Source organism: Ahaetulla prasina, chromosome 4 (assembly GCF_028640845.1).
Source record: "Ahaetulla prasina isolate Xishuangbanna chromosome 4, ASM2864084v1, whole genome shotgun sequence".
Lineage (NCBI taxonomy): Eukaryota > Metazoa > Chordata > Lepidosauria > Squamata > Colubridae > Ahaetulla > Ahaetulla prasina.
Window position 1 is genome coordinate 35,230,517 of NC_080542.1, and position 15,825 is coordinate 35,246,341.

General features: G+C 38.4%; 1 protein-coding gene across 3 annotated transcripts in view; it reads right to left on the reverse strand.

The window, feature by feature from the left end:
- The window catches only part of ITGA3 (integrin subunit alpha 3), a 100,721-nt gene that overhangs the window by 41,728 nt on the left and 43,168 nt on the right, over positions 1-15,825 (reverse strand). For all 3 annotated transcript variants that reach the window (XM_058180694.1, XM_058180696.1, XM_058180695.1), the window contains 6 exons: positions 10,653-10,780; positions 8,828-8,910; positions 5,341-5,581; positions 3,421-3,504; positions 857-1,064; positions 568-761 (listed from right to left, as the gene is read on the reverse strand). In XM_058180694.1, coding sequence (XP_058036677.1) covers positions 568-761; positions 857-1,064; positions 3,421-3,504; positions 5,341-5,581; positions 8,828-8,910; positions 10,653-10,780 — 938 coding nt within the window. The remainder of the gene's footprint in view (positions 1-567; positions 762-856; positions 1,065-3,420; positions 3,505-5,340; positions 5,582-8,827; positions 8,911-10,652; positions 10,781-15,825) is intronic.

Genomic DNA, 15,825 nt, shown 5'->3' on the forward strand with positions numbered 1-15,825 from the left:
CCCTTCATTCAGTTCTTTCAGGCCCAAAGAACTTGCATACAGACAGAATCTTGCCAGACTAAAGCAATTACCTGAATAACTATAAATATACTCTGTGAACTGCTAAAGAAGCTTTGCCTTCTTTCTGCCTACTAACCTTTCCAAACTCTATCTCTTTACCTTCTGGGAGTGAATCCTCCCCTCCTACCATTCCAGACTATGTTCTATCACATCGTTCAAATTTGCAAATTGCGCTGAATGAGCAGAATTTACAACCAAACTTTGAAATTCCAATAGTGGTCTACTTTATTGTGTTTTGCCTATAATACCAGAATCTTCCCAGATTGCTTGCCTTCCCTTGGGAACAAACAAATAAGGCTCCATGGAACTTACGGGAGGTTAGATGTAAGTTTCTCATTGCTGAACAATGACTCGAGGATAATTCCCCACTTGATCCTTCCTCCTTACCTGACTGGCAGTTTCCCAACACAAACACCTCTTTAGGCCATATAAAAGGGTTCAGTCCAACAAGATGTGCCTCAGTAAATAGTAAAACGTAACACTGTGACAAGAGCAAAAAAGTCCAACCTTGAAAATCATCTTTGTCAATGTCGCCAATGTGAGCCACAGAGAAACCAAAGGAAGAACCGCTGGGTCCAGTCAGTGTGAGGTTGGGATGGTTGGAGAATGCTCCACCAAGGTTCATATATACATAGACAGCCCCACCTTTCTCCTCCTTCTGGTCAAAATAATGTGGTGCTCCAATGATTAAGTCTTGCCACCTATTAATGGGGAACGGCAGAGGAGTCATTGTTACCTATATATCAAAATTAAGCCATTTAATACTTCTTTCAAGTTTGCCCTCCCATGGACTCACCCATCACTGTTGAGGTCAGCCACAGCAATGGAGCTGCCAAAATAAGAACCCACTTGCTTGCCAAAGAGCAGCAGTCTATTCTGAAGACTCTTGCGACCATTAGTTGCCATCACAAAGACAGCTCCAGTGTGATTATAGCGAGGGGCCCCAATAATAAAAGAGAACTCTTTTTTATGCAGTACGTTGGTGCTTGCTTCTGTGGCGTATCCTATTAACAAGAAATAACAAACAAGTTATATCTTCAAAAGAGAGAGACAGTTTGCCTCACCTTTATTTATTTGTGGATTTTGGGCAGCATATTTTACTAGAGAAAACATAAAAACAGCTATAAACATAAAATCATACAGGCAGACCCAACTAAAATAATCTGATAAACAATACAATCGAACAAAATAGGGGCCTTAATCAAATCATAGACATCAACCCCAGGCCTAGGCCAAAGCCAAGTTTTCAAAACTTGCCAGAGAAGGTGCCATCCTTATCTCTTGGGGGATGCTGATTCAGAGCAACAGGGGCCACAACAGACAAGGCACACACTTCTGAGGTTCCACAAGATAGCAGCGTTTAATGGATTGGAGAAGAGACTTGGAGGAACTCACTTGGTGCAAGATAGGCTCCATCATAAATAAATAAACACAAATCAATCGATCAATTTACACGCTGACTGGTTAGATTTAGATCATTCTATTTTCAAGGGCACAGACTTCGGAATGAACAAGCTCAAGAAGTACTCATAACTCTCTGCTTCTACCTATATGTGAAGTGGCGTGCAAATTAAGCAATCTTCCATTAATTATAATTTCCTTTTTGGAATAAGCCATTGAAGAAAGCTAGAATTTGAAGATGGGCTATTAATTGGAATTACTCCAAAATTAAGCAATTGTTTTTAGTTATAAAAAAGCAGAGTAGAAAAGCCTTAAATACATATCTAAATATAATCATGATTTCATTCTCAGTTTCGCTGTTCTGAAAGTATTAATTATAATTTTCTTGTTTAGCCAAGAGCTATATTAATCTGTTTACATCCTAAATCAACTGAACCTGACCATGATATTGTCCTGCACATCAGTCTCTTCATTCTGAAGCAAAGCCTGGTAACAATTAGATCTTTTTAATGGGAAAAGCTCTCTATTTTAATTCTTCCTGACCTCTAATTTTCTAGTCTGAGTATGGAGCAGACCAGTAGTGAAATGTAAAATTTGTTACTACCGGTTCTGTGGGTGTGGCTTGGTGGTGATGGGTGGTAATGTGACTGGGTGGGCGTGGCCAACGGTGTTTTTTTTTACTTTTAAAAGCATTTATTCTACAACCTCTTTGGCCAAAAAGGTTATAGAAAAAATGCTTTTAAAAGGCTCATCTGACGATCCCAGCTGAGTTGCCTGATCATCAGAGGCTTTTCTTTTCTTTTAAAAGCTTTTTTTTTTGCCTTTAAAAGAAAAAAAGCCTCTGACAATCAGGTAACTCAGCTGGGATCACCAGAGGCTTTTAAATTCATTTTTTCTACAACCTCTTCAGCCGAAGAGGTTGTAGAAAAAATGCTTTTAAAAGGCTCCTCTGACGATCCCAGCTGAGTTGCCGGATCGTCAGAGGCTTTTTTTTTTCTTGCCGAAGAGGTTGTAAAAAAATGTTTTTAAAAGCCTCTGACGATCCGGCAACTCATCTGGGATCGCCAGAGCCTTTTAAAAGCATTTTTTCTACAATCTCTTTGGCTGAAAAAATGCTTTTAAAAGTAAAAAAACCCCAAACCTCTGATGATTGTGCGACTCAGCTGGGCATGGGCGGGGGCAGGGTTTTCTGTGAACCACCTGCCAGCATTGCTATAGGGAGAATTTCACCCCTGGAGCAGACCCAATGTTCAAAGTCCAGTTTCAAATGAGATCTCTTCATTAAGAAATCTTCATTTTGAAGATCCAGTGATCCTCAGAAAGGAAGTCCAGAAAGCTTTGATCTGTATGAAATGTGCTTCTTCTCTGGAGGCCCTTCTATTTAGAGAATCAGCCATGAAAAATGAATTGATGTTAAGCATGTGTGGCCCATTATATATTTAAATTATGCTATCCGTTTTCAGCACGCTCAGAGACATTTGACTATGAAGATACTACATATGATACTACATATCACAAATTATTTCTATGAATTCTTTTTTTAGTCCAGTGTGTTCTTGTCAATTACATGTTCACATCTTGTGGGACCAAGTAAGCGTGCTTTCTCTATCGTAGCTGCTACTCTCTGGAACAATATCCCTCCCGCCTCTCCCCCAGGATATACACAGCTCTCATCTCCATCAAGTCTGGCTCACAAGCCTGGGATTAGAGTCACTGTGGAGCCACTGTCTGTTTGAATTTCACTGCGGCTGTTTTGTCTGGGCAGTTATGTTGTTTCAGTTGTGTTTGCGTTTGTTGTTTTTTTTTTAAGCTCATGTATCAGATATATAGAATCTTTTTGGAGCCTTAACAAATCCAATAAATAAAGAAAATAAAAATGAAATGCAGGAGAGGAAGGAGGCACTGCACTGCACCAAACCATGTTTTCAACCTGACAAAATGAGAGTTGAGTGCAATTACCTAGGTAAATGTGTCTAGTTTTCTGATCTGGGTAGGATAAATCTACTTGGTCCCAAATCCCTGGGTAGCTCACATAAGCCGTTCCTGTGTAAACAAAAGGGCAATCTTTAGCATTCTGATGAAATACAAATCAAAATCCAGTACACCTTTTAATACTGTTTGAAAAGATTGTTTCTTTTCTTCCCAGGCTCTCACCTCTCAGTCATGTCCAGCAATTAATTTTCAAAGTTGCTGGATGGGAAGTATGATTAAAGGCTTCTGTGTCTGCTTTATAGAGAGTTATGTGGGGCTGAGAGGTTTTAAGAATTAAAGGAAAAGAGAAGTGATATCTTCCCCAATGGTCCTCACACATTCTCACACTGACACAAACACAAATCCTTAGGCAGATGTGCTCCAAACAGTGGAGAATGTTTTCATGCTGTGTTGAACAATTATCATGTCCACATAGACACTCCTAGTGTACGCAAGGAGATGGACGAGAAAAATACTTCTTTCAATGTGTCCATTTTTGAACACCAGAAAAATCCTGAACAATTCAGCATTATTTTGAATTGATGCATTACTCTGAGATAGTAATAATAAGACTCTTCTCTTCCCCCCCAACTGCATTTTGTTGGAATACAGAGAAAGTAAGGGTTGTGAGATTTATGGAGGAGGAGGAGGAGGAGGAGGTGGTGGTGGTGGAGGAGGAGGAGGAAAAAGAAGAAGAACAGAGTTGGAAGGGACCTTGGAGATCTTCTAGTCCAACCCCCGCCCAGGCAGGAAACCCTACATCATTTCAGACAAATGGTTATCCAACATTTTCTTAAACGACCAAAACTGAATGCAATATTCCAAGTGTGGCCTTACCAAGGCATTATAAAGTGGTATTAACACTTCACGTGTTTTTGATTCTATCCCTCTGTTTATGCAGCCCAGAACTGTGGTGGCTTTTTTGGCAGCTGTGCACACTGCCAAAAGCAGCTGCAGAAGAAGAAGAAGAAGAAGAAGAAGGAGGAGGAGGAGGAGGAGGAGGAGGAGGAGGAGGAGGAGGAGGAGGTGGTGCTTGGAAAAAAAGAGAAAGGCTCTTCTACAAACAGAAAAGGAGGAGAGGAGAGAAGCAAAAAGTTGAAGAAAAGCTGCATGAAAGAACCAAAAACAAGTTGGGAATGAAAGAAGAAGATATTTTAGGGGACTTAAAGCAAGAACCAGATAGAAGGAAATCAAGTTCAGGTGATATTAAAGGAAACCTACTGGAAAAAATGGAAAATGGGATGAAGGAGGCAGAAAACTGAAATCAAGGAAGAAAGGGATTGTGTTGAAAGCAAAAGACAAAGGGGTTGATTATCTGGGCTATGCTTGGGCAATATGGATGTCAGAATAAGAATCTTCTGCACTTAATTGACTTCCATAGTCTGGCAGTTGACATTCAGTCATTTTCTAAGTGAGTAAAGGAGACAATCTTCTTCTGTGTTTTCCATTTTTTTAGCAAAAAAAGGAGGGATTCAAAGCAATACAGTCAAAATTTAGCCACTAATGGCCAGAATGGCTTTATCTCAGCCACTACTTTTTTCTGCTTCTTTCGTCTCCCTCGACCAACTGGCTGTGAGGAGGAAAAAGGAAAAGGATGTGGAAAATGACATTTGAAAGAAGTCCTTACTTGCAGAGCTGTTCTAGCAGTTTATCTTGGAATAGATAAAAATCAACATTTCAGTCAATGCTTATTCAGAAGATAGTTAACTATGCCTAGTTCCCTCCATTTTTCCAAGAAAATATATTTAATTTTAGAAATCATTCATTTATAGTAACAGCAACAACAACATTTGGTTGATTAATCATTAGCTTATATCAGAATTTATTCCAAATAAATTATGCCCTAAAACTATTTGAGACGTATGAAAGGCATAAGAAAAGTAGGGAAAGGCAATTAGAGGCACAAACCTTGCCAATGGTAAGCTCCTGGAGCTCCAAAATAGACAAAGTTGTCTGTGAAGCCACCACTGATGCCCATTTGGCACATGCCTGTATTCTCCAAGTCTGAGTTGGCAGCACACATCTCATTATAAGTTTGCCACGAATCATTCACCTGATGACGCAAGTCATTGCTATGGATATAGCATGTTCCTACCATGCGCCTCTGATGTTCACTGCCAAAAATCCGAGTGTATCGGTGAGCACAAGCCTTGAAAAATAAAATTAAACAAGATTTTAGTCTGAAATGAAAGAAACTAAGGAATTCCAGGTACTGTGATGGACACTCTGTATGGTTTACACATCCCTCCACATATCCCACCATATTTAAATTTGTTAGCTATACCGGACAAGTATATGATTTTTGTACTTCGTATTAAGTATTAAACCAGGGTTTAAAAATCACAGTGCTTGGATTTTTGTGGTATTCTAAATCAAAACCAAAAGAACCAAAACATATCATGGCTTCGGGGGGAAAAGCCTTCTGACTTGGAAATCCTCATCCATATGGGATGGAATTGAATCCAGATCATAATCAAATTGACATAACCATAACATTATCAATTAAGCTTTTCTATTGGAATAAAAGACACAAAGAGATTATGCTCTGTCACCAGTGGTGGGATTCAGCCAGTTCGCACCACTTCGGGAGAACCAGTTGTTAACTTTCTGAGCAGTTTTGCAAACTGGTTGTTGGAAGAAATCATTAGGGCAGAGAACCGGTTGTTAAATTACTTGAATCCCACCACTGTCTGTCACTATAAATAAATGTTAGTTTTGTTTAACATTGTTCAAACTGTGATTTGGAAGTACTAGAAATCTTGCTACACAAACAACTTCAAGCATCAGCTATATCCACTAAATAGTACCAGGCAGTGTAGGATTCAAGTAATTTAACAACCGGTTCTCTGCCCTAATGATTTCTTCCAACAACCAGTTTGCCAAACTGCTCAGAAAGTTAACAACCGGTTCTCCCGAAGTGGTGCGAACTGGCTGAATCCCACCACTGGTACCAGGGAAGAAAGGAAAAAGAAGGGAAGAGCAATTATGCAAGTTTCTTGAGAAAGCTTGACTCCCTGCAAAGGAATTCTGCAGATGACATCTTCTGTTACGTGGGAGACAACTGGCCCAAGTGGTATCTGCAACTTGTTCTCCAAGACCATCATGCTTTCCCTGCCCAGAGCTGTTTCTTGAATTTCAGCTAATTCCTCCTGAAAATGTTTTTGAAAGATTTAAATTTGCTGATGTGGCAGAGGACCAAAACAGCAAGGGCTATTATTGCCTAGAAGGCAGAAGTGGAGTGGATTGCATGTGGAAGGAAAGGAACGGATAAGCCAGAAACCGTGAGCTGTCTGAAGAATTTTTTTAATGATGACAGGCGCTTCTGTGATACCGTAAGAAGGGACAAAACAGGTAGTCTTCTCACTCAGATTAATGGAATTTGACACCTTATCCCTAAATTGGTAGGACAAGCTTGTGTTCTAACTCAATGAGCACCACATCATGGACCTAGATCAGGGGTCAGCAACCTGCGGCTCTGGCTCTTTCATCCCTCTGCTGTGGCTCCCTGTCGTTGGTTGGCTCCACAATTGATAGGGCTTTCAATTGGAATACGTAGATGAAAAAGGACACCGTGCTAGGAGGAGACTCTATTGGGGCTGGGGGGGGGGACCAGACTTCCGGTTGGCAGAGGAAAAAGGATGTTGCACTAGGAGAAGACTCTATGGTGGGGGGAACCAGACTTCCAGTCAGCAGAGGAAAAAGAACACTGCGCTAGGAGGAGATTTTATGGTGCGAGAACCAGACTTCCAGTTGGCAGAGGAAAAAGGATGCCATGCTAGGAGGAGACTCTATGGTGGGGGAAGCAGACTTCCGGTTGGCTCCAGAATTGAATGGGGGGCTTCCAGTTAGGGCTTTTTGAGTGTTTAAGGTTGCTGACCCCTGACCTAGGTAGACCTGTTCTTATTTTCATTCATTCAACTTTGCAGATTAAAGATATTTGTTATTGGTCTTGAGGTACCGTCATAAGGTACCTTGAGGACTCCGTCAACTTCCGGACCTCCGAACCTTTCGCCGCGAGCTTAAAACTCACTTATTCATCTGCGCTGGACTGGGTTAGTTTTTTAAGTCTATGGGTTTTTAATGGGTTTTTATTTTTAAATTTTAATTGTGGCCAATTTAATAAGTTTTTTAACTGTATTTTAATCATATTTATAGTGTATTGTGTATTTTTTACCTGGCTGTGAACCGCCCTGAGTCCTTCGGGAGAAGGGCGGTATACAAATTTAAATAATAAATAAATATAAATAAATAAATAAAAATCACAGGTCAAGGTCAGATAACATGCTAGTGTAACACTAATAATGTTGGACTGCTTAGATTACTTTTTGTATTTTCTTGAAAGGGCTTTATGCTCAGATTATCTAAAACAAGTTCAGAACTCAGATAGCTGCCTTAGGCCTAGAATGAGTTCTTCTGACTGGCACTTACCCTAAAATTTCTCTGTTTTGGTCCCTAAATCTTATCAGGCTCCCTTTATCCCAGGATAAAATATTCTATACTGAACCCTTTGGTTAGATCTAGCAAGCCTCTGTTAAAATTTGTATAGGTTTTCCCCATCAGAATTCTGAAGTAGTTATGGAGGAAATAATAATAATAATAATAATAATAATAATAATAATAATAATAATAATAATAATAATAATAGAAATAATAATAGAAATAATAACAACAACAACAACAACAACAAAGTTGGAAGGGACCTTGGAGGCCTTCTAGTCCAACCCCCTGCCCAGGCAGGAAACCCTACACCATCTCAGACAGATGGTTATCCAACATTTTCTTAAAAATTTCCAGTGTTGGAGCATTCACAATTTCTGCAGGCAAGTCGTTCCACTTATTAATTATTCTAACTGTCAGGAAATTTCTCCTTAGTTCTAAGTTGCTGCTTTCCTTGATCAGTTTCCACCCACTGCTTCTTGTTCTACCCTCAGGTGCTTTGGAGAACAGCCCGACTCCCTCTTCTTTGTGGCAACCCCTGAGATTTTGAAACACTGCTAGTCCTTCTTTTTATTAAACTAGACGTACCCAGTTACTGCAACCATTCTTCATATGTTTTAGCCTCCAGTCCCCTAATCATCTTTGTTGCTCTTCTCTGCACTTTTTCTAAAGTCTCAGCGTCTTTTTTACATTGTGGCGACCAAAACTGAATGCAGTATTCCACGTGTGGCCTTACCAAGGCATTATAAAGTGGCACGAACACAAATGCATTACGCAGCAACATGGGATAAACAACAAGGAAGCATAGGAAACTGGACAGCATATAACATTTTTGGTTCACTTTCCCACACCACTGATTCTCCCCAATTCACATCATTAGCTCAGCACATGACTTTAAGGCAGAAGGGAGGATTCAAAAGCAGCAGAAATAATCTCCTCTCACATAAATTATACTCACCATTACTCGCCCATAAGGTTTACGTTGGCTTGCTACCACCACCCCCAGCCACATGTCTTCAACAATATTATTTTGTGGATCACCTAAAAGTACAGGGAGTCAAAACAAAAGCAAACCCCAAAAAGATAAATATGATTAGAAAAGGATCCACCTTCTTGCCATATTTCCTTTTTTTATAGTAATTTTATTAAACATCAGAATTCCAACAATAAAAACTAATACAAACTAAAAGCATAAAAGAATAGAAAGAAAAATAGATGCAAATAAGAAAAATAGAGAAGTAGAAAAGAAAAAATAATATAGGAGAGAAATGAAAAGAAATATATAAAAAATGACTTCCATCACAAATATAAACAATTTTAATAACTTATCAAAGGTCACTTCGGTTTGCATATTTCCTTTTCTAATCATTTTTGGAAATTGTTAGCTGCTTTTCAGCTAATGGGAACTGGATTTGCATCCACAGATTTTACAGAATCAAGTGAGTTTCCTTCAATTCTTACTTAAAGAACTTTTAAATATAAGTTTAAGTACTTAAAAATATTTTTAACAAACAGCAAAAGGGTGATTAAAATATTCAGATTAAGATAATTTAAAAGACTGATTTTAGAAAGTTACATATGGACTAAATTTGAAATAAATGTGGGAATTATAAAAAAAATTCCTTCCTATAGGAAAATGCTTTTGTTTTGAATAAAAAAAACCTATAAGACTAAAAGTTGGACACTAGAGGGAACTAGAAGTAAAGATTACAATTAAAGAAGAACACTGGAATTCAATTTACAATTACAAAATGAAGCAAAATATTTTAACATTTTGAAGGATATTCTGCCACTATAGATAGATTGCGCTTTTAAGATGTTAAGGAAGAGAAACATGTTTTAACCAACAAGATTGGGACTTATTTGACAGTTGATTTAAAAATGACAGGCTACAACAGGGGTGTCCAAACTTGGTCCCTTTAAGACTTGTGGACTTCAACTTCCAGAGTTCCTCAGCCAGCTTTGCTGGCTGAGGGACTCTGGGAGTTGAAGTCCACAAGTCTTAAAGGGACCAAGTTTGGACACCCCTGGGCTACAAGAATGACACAGGAAAAGATGTTACACCATGTATAGAAAGTAAATTCACTGATTTAATAATTAAATAATTAAAAAGGTTGTACAAATAACAAACCAAGAGAGTGACTTGGATAATTTTCCTATATCAGATTTACAAAAGCTTTGAAGAATTTGGTGAAAAAAGTCAAAGAAAAATGAAAGGAAATCAAGTGCTAGGACATTATTTGAAGAAATTAAAATCAAGACTGGTAGAAGTAAAAGGAAAGTTTATAGAATTAGATTATTTGATCAAGGCTAAAACAGACATGTTGTTATCACTGAAAACCCTTAATAGAGTTTATTTACTTCAGGACTGAATTGACAAGGCTTTAAAGATTTGTTTACAGATAAGAAATAGGATATGGGAATAAGATCATTTTTGTATTATAAAAGATTATAAGATTATAAAAGCCACCCTCCTGTCAAATTCCAAACCCCAAATCAGTCCTTTAGAATTAATTTTTCTCAGTCTTTCTTCTACTAAATGCTGGAAACAAAATCTAAAGTAGAATGAATTTGAAGCCAATCATGCTACAGCGACTATGGATTGATGTTGATCTTAAAAGTGCCACAAGGCTTTTTGTTACTTAGTGTAATAAAATAAAACAAGCCTATGCTTCCTAAAGATATTTCATATTCTGGTCAAATCACTAATCATTAGCCTGCATTGTTTTCTATAGATCATTGCACTCTGTTCAGGTAAGTTCTCCATTTGCACATCTACATACTTTTCAACTGGAAGTCCACCTGTGTACAATCATTGGAATTTGCAGTCAAAGGACAAGCATACATAGCACCTGTCCGTGTTTTATTATCCATATGGATAGCCACATCACGGGGAGCTCCAGCAAGAATCCTAGAGAAGGCAGAAATATTATTTTGGATTACAAGAAATAGAAGACAGATTCTTCATAACAGTGTGAAAGCAACAAATCTTTATATACTTTATATTCATTGTTCCTATTCTGGTACTCTCAGTGATTTGATAGAGCCAGTAATTCTCATGAATAAAACTTCCTGAGTATAGATGGTAATCATGAGAAAATTGCAAAAGTAATTTGCAAGTGGTTACAGGGTTTTATAATGAGGAAGTATACATTAGGAGCAGTGGTGGGTTGCCCCTGGTTTGGACCGGTTCACAAGAACCGGTAGTAAAACTGGCAGAAGGCTCCTCCCACTGACCCGGACGTCATCAGGAAGCTTCTGCGCACGGAGCCCCATTGCAAACTGGTAGTAAAGTTAAGTAGAACCCAACCCTGATTAAGAGAAAAAATAAAGTTGGGATAGATTTTTTTCAGTGGTTAAGTACCACTTGTTCTCTGGAACAAGAGAAGAGTGCTTTCTGGAAAGTGCAAAATGCCATTCTCGTGTCACTGAGGAAGCCCAACTACTTGAAACATGCCTAGTATTTATGGGGGGGGGGGCGCGATCCAATTTAAAAAAACGTGCAGGCAAGGATGAACATCTTTGGAAATTAAACACCACTTAGTGTCAAAGGCACCTTTTCTACTTGCCCCACTTATATCCTGATAGTTCTTCCTCTCCGCATTTGTTTCAAAAAACATATTTAATCCTTCCTGGTCTTAAAATAAAGCTCCAAGTGGCTCACATTTAAAATAAAAAATCCTAATATATAATTAAAGTGCACCATCTCCAAAACAATATATATCACTCAAGATCTTAATAGCTATCATGAGATAGGATAAACCAATGTGAGCTAGACCTAGATTATAAGGAGTGTTTGTGAAGTCACTACATTTTATAACTGTGTTTTATTACTTTTGAAAGCTCACTGGAGCTCACACAAATTGATATGTTCACAAAGTGCTCATCTCTATTCTGCTTCATTTGTATTATAAAGTGTGAAGTCACAGATTATGATTTAGTTTTCAATACAAACCAGTTAATCTCCTAAACTTAAACCATTATGGTTAAGTACTGTAGTCTATAACAAACTGAGGGTAGACATGACCTATACTAAGTATCTCATGAAAAACTTGGCTAACCACACATAATATTGGGCACTGCTATCTGAATTTCCAAAACACAAATTCTTCTAATTTAGCACTTAATCTGATTTCATACTTGATCAGACATACCCAAAATCAGCCTAGACCATTTTCTCTAAATTATGGCCTTCCCACTGTATTGGGGCTTGAAATCTAAAATTCTAACTGCCACCCCAGCTGTGAAATTCTGAAGATTATAATATCAACACATTTGATGGGCTGCAAGCACACAAAGGTTTGTTTCTGTATGCGGCTCCTTCTATATTAACAAAATATGACTTTCATCTAAGTACAAAAGTAGCTGGAATGCATGTTCCCTTGCATTCCAGAAAACACAGCTGTATTTTTTCAACACTGTGGGTAAAGTTTCTATATTATGTTAGACAGAAACAAGTAAAAAAATATGCCAAAACATCTAACCATGGCAGATAACATAGTGTAAAATAAAACAGCAAGAACAAAGTCATGGAAATGTGTTTGTCTATTCAAGAAAGGAAGGGATGGAGTGAAAGGAAGCATGATAGAAAAACACGAGGAGAATGTAATATTAAAACTGCCCAATCCAAAGCAGAGATTTTCAGGTCAAACTCCCGAAAGTAAAAAAATCTCTAAATTCTCCAACACTTTACAAAATAAGAACACCTGTGAATAAGCAATGATTATTGAAAGACTTGGAGAAACTCAGAGTTTTGTAGTGGGTGGATGTGTGCATGTTCATCTTATATGTGTGTGTGAATGTGTATGTATTTTTCAATCAAATGTGTGTATACTACCTGATTCTCAATGACTGTTCTTATTTTAAACTCATTATTGTGTTTTCCTTGGTTTAATTGTGATCTGCCCAAATACCATAACAATGATTTTAAAACAATAAGAAGATCCAAACAGGCAGGCTTCATGCTCATAACCTGCCTAATATGACAGGTTATGAAAAGAGAAAAGATTGGTTCATTGATGTTGCTATTTTATATAATACTATGATTGAGGAAAAACAATGGAAAAATGATAAAATACAGGACTTACAGATTGAATACATTGGGAGGGGGGGAATCCATTATTATACCAACTGTGATTGGAGACCTTGCAATGAATCCTTGATATCTGGAAATACTGAATTTATCAGATCTGAATACCCTAATTTTACAATAACTATCCTGCTTCGGATTGCCTTATTCTTAGCTGCTACCTTAATAAATGTTAGGATTTTGTTTAGGACTTGAATGATTATGTTCCCCCCAGTCTTAAACTGTGAATCTAACTGTAGATTACCCTCACAGCACTATAAAAATCAACGGATGGACAAAAATGCCAAAATGAATGAAAACACCTTGTTGACTGTGCAACCAACCATAATGACAACTTACATCTTGTGACATACCTTTAATACTATTAACCACATCTGCCTATCTAGTTCTTTGTGAAGGACTCAATAAGTGAATAAAAATGCAGATCCAATCTAAATCTGTTGAATATGCAACCAATCATAGCATTACATTTAAAACTGAATATTTATTTAACTGGTTTTATTTTCATCCCGCCTTTATTTTCTATAAATAGCTCCTAGTCTCTTCATGTCTAGGCCAACCCCCTAACCACCACATCAAAGAATAATAAATAAAATACGGCAAAATTGATAACTTGGATAAGGACAAAGTAAAACTTGTTCATTCTCCCTTATCAAAGACCTGGGCAAAAAAACGAAAACAAAAACAGATCTTCAAGGACTTTCTAAATAACAGCAAAGTAGAGGCCATCCAGATCTCAGGGGAACTTCATTCCAGAGGGCAGATGTTGCTACAGAGAAGGTTAGCTTCTGGTATCCTGATAAATGACAATGTTTAATCATAGGAAATCAGAGTACTCCAGACTGCATTGGCAGAGGCAGATGTTTTGGGAGATAGGTGGCTCTCAAATAACCTGGCCCTATACCAAGTAGAATTTTATAAGTAACAACCTCAGTATTGAATTGTATGTGGAAGCAAACTGACAAAAAATATAATTTATGAAGCAGAGGTGTTATGTGGACATATCACATGGCGTAACAAGTGTGGGGCACATTTCTGAAAAGGGAATCACCCCCTTTGGGCCAAGTAGGTTTCTATAAATCATACCAGGGTGGCAGCCTTATCCAAGATAAGAGCATGGATAAGGACAGAATAGTTACACATGGGTTTGGCATTCAAAAGCAGCAGCTGAACAGAGAATCACTGAAGATCCAATAGCTACCTACTGAGGCTGGTATCTATTAAACTTATCTATCTCTATAACTGCCTATGTCAATATCTGGCACACAGCTACAGAATCACTCGCAGAATGCTATTTCAGCCCTAACAAAGTTCCAGTCTTTTCCACACTACAATCTTAAACTGATGGACTCCTATTCAGTACATATTCCAGCTAGAAATGACGATTCCTTTCAGGATTACAATCTATCCTCCACATGTGGCCACACACGATGGCATAATCGTGCTTCTCAAACTCCCCAGACTGATAATCCTCTTTGCTTCTTTACCTATACCAGGAAAGCAAGGACCATCCATTTTCTTGGAGGCCATGTGGTTTCCACTGATAACCTTTGTACAGGTAGTTCTCCACTTATAATCCACAACTGAGCCTGGAATTATCGTTATTAGACATTGGGTCGCTAAATGGTGAAATTACCTCATTTAATAATCACAATCCTGGCTGTGCAGTTGTAAAACAACAGTATGGGCCTTTAAGAGGCACACATGGTATCAGGCCTGCTTTGCAGCAAGTCTCAGCACACACTGGGTCTGCACTGGGTCTCCTAGGGCTTCCCTCATTCTGAGGCATCTTTTGCACAACTTCCTACCTTGGGGAAATAGGATCAAGTTCTTCATCCCTCCAGTTCAGGGGTGTCCAACCTTGGCAACTTTAAGACTTGTGGACTTCAACTTCCAGAGTTCAATTCTGGAGTTGAAGTCCACAAGTCTTAAAGTTGCCAAGGTTGGAGACCACTACTCCAGTTTGCCTTTCTGCTGTTGGGGTAGGAGCCAGCTCTTCCTCCCAGTGATAGTGAGCTCTTCAAGCTCCACTTTTTCCTGGAAGCATTCTGTTTCAGTTTCAATTTCTCATTTGTTCAAGTTCTTGGCTGCTTTGGTCACCACAAGTTGGAATCATTAGGGGAGAGCCATGAAACCAGATCAGTCTATGTTCCAATAATAAAGGAGGCAGCAAATAGGGTCAGTGACTTTGTACTAATTTGATGGCTTCATAATTATATCCTCATCAAAATCTTCTGCAGTTATTTCCTGCTCTGGCTCAGGTTCTACATGCTTCAGCAGGCCTCACCTAACCAAGGAGGATTATAATGCCTCAAACTGCAGGATGGCAAAAAAAAAAGAGTAATATTAAAAACTAAAAAGATAAGAAACATCAGAATGGAGGAAGAAGGGCATTTTGCCTTTCCAACCACTTTTCTGTGCCAGATTCAAAGCCGTTCCTGTTGCTGCCTTACACATGACACATTTCATCAATCCAGCAGAACTCAGAATCAGATCATTCATCTGATGGTCTATGCTAACTGGAGTAACAAAGGCAGAAAGCAGGAAGACTGAATTACAAAGCACAACTGGCTACACTAAACTAACACACACTACAAATTACAGCTCAGTGCAGTGGATGAGCCCAACTATCTTTCTCTACCCAGTGCTTTTCCACTGAGATCCGTCTTTTCTCTTCATCTAAACCTGTGCCCAAGCCACAAATTGTTTTAGCACCAGATGAAGAAAACCCAACAAACACTCCCTTTAACCTTGATTGCAATAAAAATGCAATCAGGATTAAAGAGGTAACAACGAGTTACTACTTTCATTAAAATCAACTGCCTAGGGTGATTGTTCCATTCCTCTTAAGAAGAGGCTGCCTTAAT